The following is a 15,442-nucleotide window of genomic DNA, read 5'->3' on the forward strand; positions in this document are numbered from 1 at the left end:
TTGTTTTAAATAATCATGTGCACCATACACTCCTACATCCCCAGGACCTGTCTAGCAGCCTTCTTCAGAATAGATTATCTTCTACTCAAATAGGACATTTATTTTGGGCTGAGTTACTAACAAATAGAGGTTTCTTGGTGTTCTGAATGCAAGGAATGTAATTATAGATAGGTACATTATGAACCTAACCAAAAAAGACTTACGAGACTGAATGTTGTTTTATTGCCTGTTTAAGAGTTCGAGATGAAATGTTTGTATAAAAAAAGGTGCATTATCCCAAGACAGTGGTTTTACTTCTGCTATTATTTAACACAGTGTTACAAAGACTCAAGAGGTCTCTATAAACTCTCTGCTCTGACTGAGCTACAAATTAAGGCCAAGATAAACTTCTCCTAGCGAGTCCCAATCATCAGAACAAGGCTCTCCTCTTCAAGGAGGTGTTCTGGGTGAATAGGTTAGAAGTGTCTGATCAATACAGAGCTAGTTCATATGTAGTTTTACTGATGATTGTTTTTTTTTTTACCTCACAGTAACATGTGCAGGTGTAATTTCTTCTAGCATGGAAGCACTAAATAATTAAGTACCACTGTTCTTCTTGGATGTGTTCAGCTGCTGCTTGTTCTGAACTTCCCATGGGCTCTGAGGGATGGTTTCTGTGCAGGCAGTGGCTGTTACATGGCAAGTAAGTGTTCACCCTCTGCTTAGAAATCTAATTTTCTTCGCTGTTGTGTGAAAAATTGCGTAGCATTCTTGTCACATAATTCCTTTTCTAGTTCTTCTGTGTTTTGCACTCTCACAATTATCTTTGGCACAGCAATTATTATTGTAGCAGCTGTAATACTTGTAATAGGTGATCCTAATGAAACCTTGGTAGGTGTCTTGTGAAATTGCAGCACTGGTGAATATGGACCCCACCAGAGCTTTTATTATGGATTTTGCTAATTTTTTTGGATATGCATGTGAAGGCTTTGATGTGATTTACCTCACATGCTATAGCCAAGCAAATTGCCATAAGTATTTACCTCTGGATCATGATCTTCTATCTAGAAAAGTGCAGTTTATGGCTGGCATTTAGGGATGAGTTTCTTTACAGTGAGTTTTTTGAACTACTTGGCACCTCAGCTAATGACACAGGTTTTAGTTTTATACATCACTGAAAAAAGCAAACTTATAAAGCCCTGTTAATGAGAACCAGCTCAATATTTCAACAACTGGTTTAATTATTACTAAATAATTTATTTTAATATATTGTCATTTCAATTTTTTTTTAGCTCTATTTCAAGTATAGAGACTAGCCACATTTATATAGATATGTATTTTTTCATGGAGACCTTAAAAGTAGAATTTGCTTTTGTATTTCTTCCATTTACATTGATAAAATGTCATACACTGAGTAATTCCCATACCCATTAATATATGATTTGCCCACTAGTAATTACTTTGTCATCCTTACTTCCTCAGGCTATTTTCAACTTTAAGCCATGGCTAATCCATGACCTTAGTGCTTTTGTCTCCAGGTCTGAATTATATAAGTATTATGGAACAAGGATTGAAATGAACTACTCTTGGCTTTATTGTACAATAATAGTCAGCTGATTGGCTTTTCTATTCCCACTAACTGGAATAATAAAGCAAATTTAATTCCTTTATGGAAGGATCATAAGAATTTGGGGTTTTTTTTTTTTTTTTTTTTTTTTTTTTTCAGTGTGGCAAGGCTATACAGGAAATATTTCTAAGGGGAAAGTGAAAATGGAGGAAAATACCAACTGCTTGCTTTGCTGGGTGTTCAGAATTGCTGCCAAGCGGACACAAAGACGACTGAAGCAGGAATGTATCCTGCACTCCACAGTGGCCACTGAAATGGTAATTGAATAAAATCCACTAAGAGGAAAAAAACCCAACAAACCAAAAAAACAAAAACCAAAAAGCACTTCAGTCATGGAGCTGAAATGGAAAAGCAGCAGCCTTATAAGGACCTTTTTGTAGTGTGTCTCCTCAAACTCTTTCTCCTTCCATGAGACCACCCAAAAAGCAGAACACCTGTAGAATGTCAGGTTTCCTTTTGGATGCAGGAGAGCAGCATCACATGGCATGGTCACATCTCCAACAGCCTGGGCAGTTTGTACTGCTCCTGTTCCAGGCAAGCTGTCTGATTCTCATTTGAAATGCTATCTCTAAGCTGCTTTTGTTCATTTGCTTACTTTCCTGAAAGGTTATAATCAAAAGGCCAGACTTTAGGAAGAATTTGGCTTGTATCCCTTATATGATACTGGTTTCCAAGCAGCATGTAAATCAGGGTCACACTTTCCAAAGGGACTACTGCCCCACCATCAGCACTGTGAGAAATCTGCTTTGCAGCTCCATGGCTGTATTTAGGGGGAAACATTGCTGACAGGCTGAGTCAGTGGCCCAAATTCTCCTCCCTTTATCCATATAACCACATGAAAGCTTGTGCCTCCTATCCACAGAGTGTGCATGAATAATTTGCTTGGCATGGGACTGGAGCTAGCTAGCACAATAACTATGCTTTTGTAGGCTCCATATGTCCCTTGCCTTGGAGCTTTTCAGATGATACAAAACTCTGGTCCTGTGACTAAAATGAGAAAAGCCTGGGCAATGACTTCAGAAGAAATTGGGAGTGACCTAAGCTCATGAAAGGACTCTTGGCTTCAATGGTGTTGACCCAAGTCCATCAAACTTACAAGTTACATCCAGATCCTATGGAGATCCTGGAATGACCCCTGCAGTCTGCAGAGAGATGGGTTTTTAAACCCTTCAAGGGAGTCCCAAGTTCCAAATGCTTCAGAAACACTGGACTCTTTAACTGTACTTTTTGAAATATGCTCAAGAAATTAGTGAACACACATTGCCTATCTGTCTCCTCCTCTTTGCACTGAACATTTTTGGTGTAGGAGAGTTCAGTAACGGAAGCGCAAACCTTCTGTTTACATCTATAAACAAGATAAGGTACAAATTGCTGCAATACAAACTTCCTTGCTCTGGCCCTCCGCTGACCTCAGCTATAAACGACAAGGAGCCTCCTTTCTCACAGTTGTAGGAGTCTCTAGTCTCTAGGACAAAGTTTAAACCAGCAAATACGCTTGCAAAATCTTCTGTGTGAATTTTTCCAACTGCTGTGCTACTCACACACCGCCCGGGGCCGGGGGGCTCATGCCTGTGACACGAGGGACAGATGCAGCAGTACCCACACTTGCAGGGTGCTCCAGATACCTCCAGCTGCATGGTGAGCCTGGGGTGCATTTGCACCCGTTTTCTGAAATCAAGAAATGGACTAGATATGCTTTTGCTGATGGGCTTGGATGGAGAAGGGCACATTTGTACCACGTTTCAGACTGACAGGAGACATCCATGTCACTGTATCACCCGCTCATGTCTTCTCCTGGAAGCTCTTTGCTGGGTCAAATAAATTGGTTGCAAAATATCTAAGATTCTGCCAAGTAAACATAAGTATAATTAGATTAAAAAGCTACTCATGCATTGTCTTATTTTTATAGATTTCAATGGGTGCAGAAAGAAGAAGAGCTGCCAATAAGACAAGAACTGGTTCCAGGCATAGGAACCCAATCCCTTGGTGACCTGGACAGATGACACATGGCCTGAGGGAAGGACACAAGGAGAAGGCTGGGGCATGAGAAAAATCTTAGGGAATGGGGCAGAGAAGTAAAAAGGGACTTCTGTGCTTGACAGCTGTAATTATATCTCCATGCCCTAGGAGATCTCACAGCCACTGGCAGTTCTACACACACATGCCACTGAGACTGTGGTGTGTTTTTAATCGGAATTTGTAAATCTGGGATTTCCATGGCCTTATGTGTCCTGGGTGATCAGTGGAAGTTAAACCATCATGTTTGGTATTAAGTCAGACCACAGGGCAGTGCAAGGTTAGCTTTTGAACACCAGCATTGCATTTGCACAAGGGTGAGAGTTACAGTGATGTTTCTTTCTCTCCAGGCAGGACTCATGTCCCTCTCTTCCTGGAGCAGCTCAGCAGAGGAGCACAAGGACATCCCCTCTGGTACAGGTCACCCAACTGCAGATCCCTGAAAGATGGACTGGAGCTCAGGTATGGCCCTGCTATAACTTTCCTCATTCTTACCCTGTCATCATTGAACAGTCACTATTGGCATGCCCTGGAGATAACATGAAATGGCCCTAACAGGGCCAGGGCAGTAGTTCCTATGTGTTTAAGCAATGCAGAATCTCCTCTTTTGTTTCTTGTGCTGCAGGAAAGTGGTTCAGGGATGGCTTCAAGAGAGAAGGGCTACAGGGATGGTTCTTGGTCAAAAATGTTAATGATGCTGCCTAAGCAGCAGAGAGGTGGTGACACTGGATCCCTCCTGATGCTCTCAGTAGAAGCAGGTCAGATCCCTAAAACTACCAGTTCCTGGCCCAGAGGCCTATTTTCTCTACATAATTGTGTTCAAAAAAATTTCATGCAGTCAATTAGATTTGGCCGTCCTAAACCAGATGGTTTTATATATACATAGCCAGGGCTGCAAAGTTACATCCTCACTGTTCACAGGGGTTAATTAATTCACTGAATGAAGCAGGATAACACACGTATTTTTAAGTGAGCCCAGTACTACACATCTGTTCGAGGGAGGTTCTCTTCTGGCTCTTGTGGTGCTTGGTTGACCTGTGGGTGCTGGAAGATGCCAGCATGGCTTATAAGTTATGACAGCTCTAGGAGTCTCAGCCATGGGCCAGCATCTCCTTGTCCTGCTGTTGTATAAATGCAAACATCCACTTTGTTGGTAGATAAAATGGCTCAGATTTGGACAATTCTGTTCTGACTATGGGCTTGACTTACAAAGAGCCATGGGCGGGAACTTGCTATGAAAACAGTAGAGAGAAAGAATGCTGCTGGTGCATATGAGTTTTACCTCTCCCTGTAACAAATGCTACTCTTAGCTGGCCGGCTGGTGTGGAGTAACGCATTAACTGAGTGTGATAAGGCAGGGGAACTCCGATACCAGCTCTGTTCTCGGTCCTGTGTTTGCTCTGCAGTGAGCACAAAGGGGTCTTGGTCCCTTGGTAGGCCCTGTCATGTCAAAACAATGTCAGTTAAGTCAACAAATCTCCTCGCGTTACAGTAATTTCCAAGTCGTGCTTCCTCCCTTTAAAAATTCAGGATGGAAAATGTTAGAGATATTTAAGAATTAAGCTGATAAAACATGGGGAGAAAACATGGAAACAGCTGGCTCACAAACATGAGCCTGATTCCCATTACCAGCATTCGGTAATGTTATTTATGTCGTAATATATACAGAAAGTAGAGAAGTCTGAAAAATATGACATGTATATCCCAACATCCCTGCATTGTAGGGCAGGAAATCACCTCCTCAGCAGAGCTGCCATATCTCCAGGCCTACAAGCTGAGCACATCTCCTCGGGTCTACCATGCACCTGCAGGTGATGAGGAGCTCCAGCAGGGTTGTGGTTGTCAGAAAGACCTAAACGGTCCAAATCCTCTAAATAAGTTTGGGTAACACTTCTGGCTGGGAAAGAAATGTTAGGCTGGGTATATGAGAGCTCAATTCCTACTGTCATCAAATTCAGCTCGATATTGTAGGTAGCAGTGCTATAATCCTTACTGCAGACTGATCACATTCGGTTTTAGAAGTAAATTGGGTGCATGAAAGCAACACCGAGATTACTGGCAGGCTGCTTATTCCTACTGGCATCCTGATGGATCCTGTCCCAGCTCATCCCTCTTTGCAACCAAAAGACAAAGTAAGGCTTGGTGGAAAAGTCTTGGGAATTTTGATGACTGACCCATGTTTTTGTGTTCTTTGAGCTGACGAAATTAGCTGCTCGCTTCATTGAATGAAGACAGATAAAAAGAAATACCTACTTGTGCAATGAATAATTCATCAGTGAAAGAACATGCTGCAGGATAGTATTTGGGATGAAAGCTGCATAAGGTTAGTCTGAGCGAGTCAATCTGCTACCTATAAAGGAAGGGATTTCTGCTGGCTATTCTCTCTTCAGGAAAAAAACTAAGACAGAAAAAACTCTCCTCTTATCACTGTCTGCATTTGGAAACAGCCTACATTTTAAGTAATTAAAACTGATGTTCCTGACAAACATTTGCCTCCAAAGAAATAGTCTATTGTAAACGTAAACTCTCAAGATCCTTCCAGGCATACCAGCACGACTGTCTCCTAAAAATTCTTCCCAAGCCATCTGGTGCCTTATCTGTGTAGCCAAGCCATACAATAACTTTAAAAGAGGATTGTTGCTAGCAGGGTTTAGTCTCAGGACTAGAGATTCCCTTGGAAGTATCACAGCTCACTCTGAACCCGTCAGCCAGGCAGGTCTGGCTGTGTGAATTCTCCCCGACTTTCTAAAATGCCCCAAAATGTCCAGCTGTGGTTCTTTGGGGAGATCCCTTCCTCATGTGTTTGAAAAGGGAGTGAAGGAGTTACAGGGAGAAGCTGGAGACTTCCAAACAGGGATTTACACTCCATTAATTCTCTCTCTCCGGCATCCCAGCCTGAGTGGCATGACATGAATGTGGTTGGGAAGGCTGCAGCCAATTCACATCATTCCTGTAGCTCTCTCCACACCTGCGAGGGAACGTATGGATTCCAGGTTTGCTCCTACACAGCCTCAGCCATCAAAAAAAGGTATTTAGTGAGTGAGAAGGCAGGAAGGCTTAGAGCAGAGGTGGCTGATGGAAACAGCTGGGGAGGAAAGGACAACTCTGTTTCAGCTTTGCAGATCATCCAGTTTGCTCTCCCTCGGTTGCATCCCGCTACTTCTGTGTCTGCTCCTTAACATCTCATTTACGGTCCATCTCAGAAATGCTGAATTCTTACTGTTAAATGCCCTATTTTGGTTGCAAAAGCAGGGCTTGATAGTATATCAGTAACAAAGACAGGGCTGTGGGCACCTGACAGCAAAGCAGTAATCTGGGCACAAAGCAGAGTGAGGGATCCTGCCTTAGGTGTGCTCAGCCATTCAGGCGGGTGACAGCCATCGTGAGAAACAGGCAGGTTGTTGCAGAGTGTGCAGCTGAAAATAGAACGTGTTCACCACTCACTCATCCAGGGCAAACATACCATAGTTAGGGAGATACCAAATCCTTTTTTAGAGTTTTGTCACGTGTTTATATGCCAAGTCTTCACCACTAAGCATCCCTAGTCTGCTCCTTATCAATGCTGCTTTCAGAGGATATGAGGAAACTGAGTGCACATGTAGGAGGAGAGCTGTCTCCTCAGCACATCCTGCACAGGACAAGTTGGAGACCGCAGACAAGTCTGCAACATCACATATAAGCAGCATCTCCCACTCCTTTAGGCTGGAAAGAGCAATCCCACATGGCTGCTCTGGTCTGGTGCACCTTCTGGCTGTGGTAATGATATGATGCCAGCAGTGGTACCAAGTGATGGAGAGGTCATTAGATTATCTTCTCCCTCCCTGTGCCTGTCTGTTCTGGCAACCCTCAGCTATCTGGGCAGCATTTTAAAATGCTCTGGCTTTGGGTACTGCAGCTTATTGAGCAGAGACGTTTTTCAAAGTCAGAATGAAATGGTTTTTTTGCTGTTGCATCTTAGTAACAAAATACTGGGTGTTATATATGCTTGTCAGGTGGATATTAATGAACATGATGTGATGCTTCTGGAACTGTCAGAGATTCTGCACTTCTCCAAGTCAGTGGAAGTTTTTGATGATGAGTTTTGACAGAAGCTGGATTAGGCCTAAAACGTTCCCACTTTTTAGCCACTGACAATTTTTTTGATGGTTTTATAACCAGTAGAGACTTCCTACCACTATACAAATACAACAACATTGCAAAGACTTCCCCCAGGGAGATGTCTTTGCTTTTAGCTGCATACCTTGTGACACCCCAAGGGAAATCATACAGTGTAGGGAAAAAGAACTTGGTATCTGTAAAGTTGCTTAGCTTTTTCCCTACTCTAATGGATATTTGTATTTTATTATCTCTGGAGACAATCTACTATTTGGGGAAAGAATGAAAACAACCCTCCTAAAATAGAGTTTTACAGTTTAATGATCCCTGCATTGAAATATTACATTGTACACTTAGGCTGCATGGAAGCTTGAGAGGGAGGGTGGAACTATCACAGGATCAGAGCTCCACGACCCCGTGTCCTTTGCCATCTTGGTCTCCTCTTCATAAGGTGATGGTGACCCCTCATGGAGTTGTTACAGTTTATATAATACAAGTACATGGCTCGAGGGGTAAAGCTTTTTGTACCTGCAGAACTTCCAACACTCCCAGGTTGCCTTTTGGTGTGGGATTACAGAACATCTGCTCTGTTTAGTCCTCCTAGTATTACTGTTAATGTTTTGGCAAAGGCACCTGGAACACAGCATAGATGCACATGTACATAATATCAAAAGTCAAAAGGGGTGTATTCAGGTCCTGTTTTGATTTACAGCGTGTCAAATACAGAAGATAAACCAAAATAATGTTTGGCTTGATGGCTTAATTTACACGAAAATGGGAAGATCCAGAAATAAATGTTTCTCAGCTACTTTAGGACCTGTCCCAGATTGCTACCTGTAGTAAAAAGGGGGATGGGATCTATGAATGCTTGTCAGGCCAAAGGAACTGCCAGGCTGCAGTGAGACCCAGAAGCTGGGCTACTCTGAGCATTTTTCCTGTGGCAGATAAGAGGTGTAAGGAAAAGGAGCAGTGTGTGAACGGTCAGCAGTAATGCTGGGAGCAGGGGAGGGGTAAGCTGGAGCCAGCAGCTTTAAGTGGAGAGCCTCAAGGGATCATTATGTCCATCCGTGCTGACCTGAAGACGAAAATCCCACACATTTGCAGCGTCTACGTGGGCTTTGCTGTTCCTCCCACCCAGTCCCTAGTTCCTACTCATGTATCTGTTTTCCAGGGTCAGAGTTGTTTCTGAGGCAAACTGAGAGCCAGTTTCCTTGCATGTGAGTAGAGCAATACAAAATACTTGTTTGCTTTCTCTCCTTCACCTTCTGTTCCCAAACGGTGGTTCCCCACCCAGGCAAGGAGCAGGGGTGAGGTCTGCAAGAGCACAGCTATACTCAAATTTCCACTGTGCCCCCCCTTGCACCTCTGTGCAGAGCAATAGATGGTTCCCACAGGACACAGCTCCTGCTGCAATGCACTGGCTGGGAAGGCATCAGAGCTGCAGTCTGACACAGGACCAAGTTGAAGCAGTTTGGGTCTTATTTGCCCCTGTGACCTTGGATTAGTCACTTCAGTGTGCACATCTCAGTATTCAGGGGAGCGGGATGGCACTGATGGCACTGCAGCATCTCAGCACATCATTTCATGTCTCCCTCAGCCACTGGCCCTAAAATGGAGACCAGGATAAGAGCCCAGAGAGGGCAAGCTGTGACAGCAGTGCTGTGCTGGTGTTGCTGGGAATGACATGTTGCGCTTTCCAGTCTCCTAGAAGGAAGGAGACTTCAAACAACCTAGTGATTCAGCCCTTGATGGCAGCAGCACACTACCTGGGGGAAGGACAGAACCCCACAGAGGAAGCAGGAGCTTAAATGGCTACTGTAGATGTGCTAAACTGAATATTTAAATCCTTTTAACAAGGATCAAAGAGTTGGCTTGGCACAGATAACAAATCTGAAAATTAAGTATACACCAAGAACTTGCAAATCTCAGCCCCTCTAAACAAATGTGAAAGGCTAAAAACATCTTTAAAATGCAGCCATAACACAATTATTGAAAATGTCTTTTAAAGAGAAGCCTTTATGTGAGCAGAAGAGCTTCCCCAACAGAAGGAAAGGCAGCCCGGAGTGGTATCCTTGTTACCAGCATCAGCAGATGAGTGAGAGAGGCAGTCGACTGTTTGAAGGGAATGAAATCTTTCACTTTCTGACCACACAGATTAGACACGAGGAGAAAATGTTGGCTGTTTTCAGTTATCTTGTGGTACTGAGAAGAAACCATCAAAGGGAAACCGTCTGCTTTGTGGGATAATCGTTGGGCAAGCAAGAGGATGCTGCAGATAAAGGAAGATGAGGCTTACCCAGAGAGGCTGAGCCACAAAGAACAAAGATTAGTATTGGGGATGGCCTCACCTATGGGGAAAAGGAAATGGTAACATGGGGGAAAAGCAGTGCAAAAACTTCAAGAAATTTGGGTTCCTCGAGTGTGTTCTTGCAGCAGTGTGCACTGCCTTAAATTTCTTACTGAAGTTTTGCTGTTGTGATCAAGTTCTCATTTTGTAGTTTATAGAAGTATCATCTGCAGCTCAACTTTTGCAGTATTTATGTAGGCAAAATTCCCAGTGTTTTAAGGGGATTTTTCCATTGGTAGGTATGGGCTCTTAGGGCTTACTTTTGACTGGGTGAGGGCTTGGAGTCTGCACAATTACCATACCGTAAGTATTAACAGATCCTTCCTAATAGGAAAGTTATTTGAATTTAAGATTGTAGCTTAGCTTCTCTAAACTCTACATAATCTATTTACTTACACTACAGCTTTCCTTCTGCACTTCCTAATCTGCAGCTGTAAAGATTCAAAATGCTTCACAACCTACAACTTATGTATATTGATGGAAATGGCTCTGGAAGTCATGCCATGCTGCTGGAGCACGCCTAGTGACATTGCAAAGCCAGAATTTGGTCCTGGAAGCCTTCAGTCTGCTCCCAACTCTGCCCCATAATTGACTTCCAATTAGTCCTATGGGTCAGCTCCCCTCTTTTGAGTGATGGAGTTCTGTTTCATGCCTTCCCTCATGTTGGTAGTTTCAGATCAGCGGGTGAGCCTGTGAGGATGCTCCACAAGACAACCTTGCTCCATTCAGCTCAGTGCCAAAAGGAATCCTACCCAACAAAGTCACAGGTATGTGCTGCCACTTCTCACCCCTTGCCAGCTCCAGAACTCCTCTGAACCTCACCCCAGAGCCAAATTAACTGGGTACCTTGCAGAAAATTAAGGAGAAAAAAACCCCAAGGCTTTGATAGGTTTTTCTGTGACAGTGAGCAGAACAGAAGAGAGGCAGCTCCCACCAACACCCGACGTGGCACAGGGGGATACTGAGGCTTAGTGGTGGGATGAGGGGTGTTTGTGAAATGGGGATGCCCTGGGGCACTCTGCAGCCCAGATAAACCAGCAGCAGACCTGTTTCCCAACACTATCCTGATCCAAGGACGAGATGAGTGAAGGCTGCACCCCTCTCCCCCAGGACACTGGCAGGACTAGCTCCACGTAAGCCTCCTCCCCTCCCCTCTGACTCAGCTCTAATGCTATGCTTAGCTTCTCACTCTCTCCTTCCTCAGGCAACTTGGTTCACTGTTCTTCACTCCCCCTTTGCTGACCGGCTGCTTGATATCGCTCCACACGCCCAACTGGCAGCACTGGCTCCCCCCAGCACTCCCAGGATACATCCCCACACCCACCTGAGCATGGGATACAGCCTCCCCTTCCCCTGCCATGATTTCTGGGGCCATATCCCAAGCTCAAGCACCCTGCATTCCTGTGAAGTTTGAAATCTTTGGGGCACATATAGAAGTTGTAGGAAGGTGCTGGAAGAGGGTCAGGGTTCAGGGTGTTCCTGCAAGCATCATGGAGCAGCACTGCAGCTCAGAGAGCATATGTTACTCCAGCTATGAGTCAAGTCATTTATTTAATGAGACAAAGAAAGAAAGAAAAAGAATCAGGGTGAGAAAACACACCTGGAAGGAAGTCTGGGTTGCTACATGATGGCGTTATGAGATTCCCCTTTTTGTTCATCCAGCAGCCTAAAGACCTCGGTGCCTTTTCTGACTCAGTTGGGACACAAAACGGTGTGGGATAGATGGGAATTCCACATGCTTTCATGCTGAGCCAGGAAAGGCCATACAAACCAGGGATGTGTGGCAGGCTTTACAGATTGACGTTATTTTACAATAGTTTGGTCTTGCTCCTCTTCTGAGGATTGATTTCTTTCTTAATGTGTGTGGATGAGCAATCAGCTGCAAGGACAGGAAAATGTTACTGTGCAGGCCCTTTGCAGCAAGAAAAGCAAATCTGGTCCAGGTTCACTCATAAACAGGTGAGTGCATTGGGACACAGCCACGTTTGGTTTTGGGAAAACTTGCTCCTGGCAGTAGATGACACACACCAGAATGGGCATGTCACTGCTCCTACACACTCACCGTGGAAGCAGGGGACAGCTCTGTCCCCAGAGCTCAGAGGCCATCAGGCTGCTCACACCAGGCCAAAGGCTGGACACAGTGAGAAGACCCAACACTGCTGTCAGAGTTGTCTGCACACAAGGCAACTCCACTCTGGAAGCACCTGAGCTTTGTCAACACCCCCCAGCCAATATGGGTGAGTTATCTTATTGTAAGCATCCGAGACTTTAATTAAACCACGCTTTATAAGTGTGGGCACGATGCCACATGGGGAGGTTATGTACCATTACACCTTGCCCTGAGGGTGTCTTGACTTGGGTCTCCACAATCCTGAAGATTCCTGCACTGCTGAGGGCCTGCCTCCAGCCCTCCAACCCCAGAGAGTCAACTGTAGGGTTGAAGACGCGCAGCTTTACAGGTGATGCTTTGCTTACTCTGACTTTTATATTCATCATACAAAATTAATAATTTACTGCTAACAGTTGAGGTTTCTAGGACTTCACCAGTTGTTTTGAAGAGCCAGGAGGTGATATTTTGCCCAGAAGTAGATTCTGAATTGATTTTTATTTTTATTTTAAAGCTTTCCCTTTCTGCAGCAAATATTGGCATTTCTGTTCTTTGTCCCAAAGTCAAGTGAAGAAAGTACAGAACTTTAAAATTTTCTATAGAAGTGCAAATCAAACTTCCAGAGATCTATTTTCTTTTGCCTTGCCTACAGGCTTTGAAGGTTTAAAAACCTTTTAAACCAAGGTTTGGGGGTTTGGTTTGAGGAAGGGGTAGAAGACAATGCTTAATTACATTTAGTTCTAAAGGATGTCTTAAATTTTTACAGAAAACTTTCAAATAGTAAAACAAAACAAAATAAACTCAGATAAGGAAATACTCTTTCTTTTCCCTGAGGGTGCCTGAAAACTGCACAACATAAATATAACCCTAAACAAAACTTGCTTGAATTGTCTCTTATCTGAGAAATGCAGAAGAAAACAACTGCTGAAAGAAGTGTCACACGGGGGGATTCTTCGATTACTGGTCCACTTCTTCGAGCTGCCTTAAAAAAAAAAGAAAGGAAAACCATCAATTATGTAAGAAAACTCGGCTCTCCTCCCGGTGAGTGACAAAGTGGCTCTTCCCCCCAGGACCTGGCAGACCAGGCAGCTGCCGGTGCCGCTCTGCCCGGGCCACTTTGCGATTTTAAAGTCTCTTGCAAGGAGCCGGCCGGGAGAGGCTCCCCCCGGCCCGCCCCGTCCAGCCACAGCGATGGCTTGTCTTGGCCAAACCCCGAGACTTCGGCGTTCGTCGGGAATGAAAGAAAGTGACATGCTGGAAGGAGAGGAGTGGGGGAGAGAGGAAGGGCTGTCCCTGCTCCTGCAAGGGCGGGATCTTTTCTCCTGCTTGATCTATGGAGCCCGCCCCCTTAAATTGACTCCCGGGAGCGCCCCGTCCACCAGCCCGACGGGGGGAGAGGCGGAAAGCGAGGGAGAGCAGGCAAGGCAGGCAGGCGGGCGGGCGGGCGGCTCCCCCGTCCCGGCCCGTCGGTCCCGACCCCGGCCCGTCCGCCCCCGCGCACCATGCGCGGCCCCCGGCGCCCCGCGCCCCGCCGGCCCGCCCGCCCCTAACGCCGCCCGGCTCCGGCGCCTTCCCCCGGCAGCGCTCCGGGGGCGGGGAGGGGGGAGAGAGGGGCGAAAGGAAGGGAAAAAAAAAAAAAAGAAGAAGAAAAAAGAGGGAAAGGGAGGAAGAAGAAGGAGGAGGAGAAGCGGAGCGCGGGGAAGGCTGCTCCTCCGAGGACAGCGCGCAGCACCATGCAGCTGGCGCCGCTGGCGCTGGCACTCACCACGCTCTTCATCGACGGCTTGAGGACGGGAGCGAGGAGGCAGAAGCTGCACCCCAGGCAAGGTAAGGGGGTGCTCGGGGAGGGGCGGGGCGCGGGTGGGGGGGTGCTGGGCTGCCGCCCCCCCGGGGGGCGCGGAGCTCGGCCACCCCGCTCAGCGACATGTGCATCTCTCTCCCCTCGCAGCCCAGCTGCTGGAGAAGCTCAGCGAGTACGAGATCGTGACTCCTACCCGGGTGAATGAGTTCGGCGAGCCCTTCCCCACCGATGTCCACTTCAGGCGGCGCCGGCGGAGCACCAGCGCTGCCCCCGACGCCTGGACGGCGGCCGCCGCCGCCTCCCCCAAGGCGCACTACAGGCTCTCCGCCTTCGGGCAGCAGTTCCTCTTCAACCTGACGGCGAGCTCGGCCTTCATCGCCCCGCTCTTCACCGTCAGCCTCCTGGGAGAGCCCGCCGCCGACCAGCGGCGCCTGTACGCCGAGGCGGCCGACGCCGACGTGAAGCACTGCTTCTACCGGGGGCACGTCAATGCCCGCCCGCGGCTCACCGCCGTCATCAGCCTCTGCTCCGGGATGGTGAGACCCGCACCCCGCTCCCGCTCCCGGCCGGGCCCCGCCGGGCGCCCAGGGGCGGTGCGCCGGGGCGGAAGCGAGGAGGAGGAGGAGGAGGAGCAGGGCGATGGAGGGTTGGGCAGAGCTTTGGGACCGGCCCCTTCCCCCGCCCTCGGCCGCCGCTGGCGGCACCGGCTTTCCCCGCTCGGGGATTTCTCCCACCCCGCGTTCATTATTCCGTCGGGTTCCTGGGTGAGCCCCTCCTGCTCCGCCGTTTTTGGGGGAAAAACTGCCACCCAGCGGCACCCCGGGGGTCGATTCGCGACGGACCCGGGCACAGACACCCATCTGCCCCCGCAGTGCCGGGGGGCTCCCCAGCAACGCCGGCCCGGGACCACCCGGCACCGCGGGGCGGGAGCATGGCCCGCTGCCTGGTACCCCAGCTTGGTGCTCTTCAGTCCAGGGATGTTGGCACCGGGATGAGCAGAAGCTCCCGGAAGGACTAACTCTTAGTCTGCCCTGGTGCCTTTCAGCCCCCCGGATTACCACTCCCAGGGGCTTCCCAGAAGCCTCTGCTGGCTCTGTCCGGTCCAGCAGCTCCTCTGGGTGCACGTGTATACCTAGGCTAGGGCATGTGTGTGTGGCTGGGTGGGCCTCCCTCCCAGTTACTGGTCCAGCATCCTAGTCTGGGATGGTTGTAGGATGGTTTTTCCCTTGGATATCTTTTATTTGCCCACCAAATCCCTATGTTCGTAGTCATGTGCAACTAGCAATGTTGGCGTCTTCTCATAAGCAGGGATTTCAGTGGCTGGACACTGCCCTCTGGTCAGTGTGGGTTTAAAGCCTATCTTAGAGAGAAATGCTGTGTGAAACCAGCGTGTGATGGGGTCATACTGGGGCCTCCAGCACATTGCAGCACCATTGCCCCTCAGGCAGGGGTGGCTTGGAAACGTCACTG

General features: G+C 47.3%; 1 protein-coding gene and 1 long non-coding RNA gene across 5 annotated transcripts in view; one reads left to right on the plus strand and one right to left on the minus strand.

Annotated features, from left to right (window-relative positions):
* Positions 1-11,596: 11,596 nt before the first annotated feature.
* On the minus strand, positions 11,597-14,574 carry LOC113988918. The gene is made up of 2 exons (XR_003541057.2): positions 14,166-14,574; positions 11,597-13,149 (listed from the first exon to the last, which is right to left on the minus strand). It is a non-coding gene; the product is annotated as an uncharacterized LOC113988918 (long non-coding RNA).
* The window catches only part of ADAMTS9 (ADAM metallopeptidase with thrombospondin type 1 motif 9), a 76,892-nt gene continuing 75,263 nt past the window's right edge, over positions 13,814-15,442 (plus strand). For all 4 annotated transcript variants that reach the window (XM_039388356.1, XM_039388357.1, XM_039388359.1 and 1 more), the window contains exons 1-2: positions 13,814-13,998; positions 14,120-14,508. In XM_039388356.1, coding sequence (XP_039244290.1) covers positions 13,905-13,998; positions 14,120-14,508 — 483 coding nt within the window. In that variant the 5' untranslated portion in view covers positions 13,814-13,904. The remainder of the gene's footprint in view (positions 13,999-14,119; positions 14,509-15,442) is intronic.

Source organism: Pipra filicauda, unplaced genomic scaffold, assembly GCF_003945595.2.
Source record: "Pipra filicauda isolate LSUMZ 115617 unplaced genomic scaffold, ASM394559v2 scaffold63_size3267554_pilon, whole genome shotgun sequence".
Taxonomy (NCBI): domain Eukaryota; kingdom Metazoa; phylum Chordata; class Aves; order Passeriformes; family Pipridae; genus Pipra; species Pipra filicauda.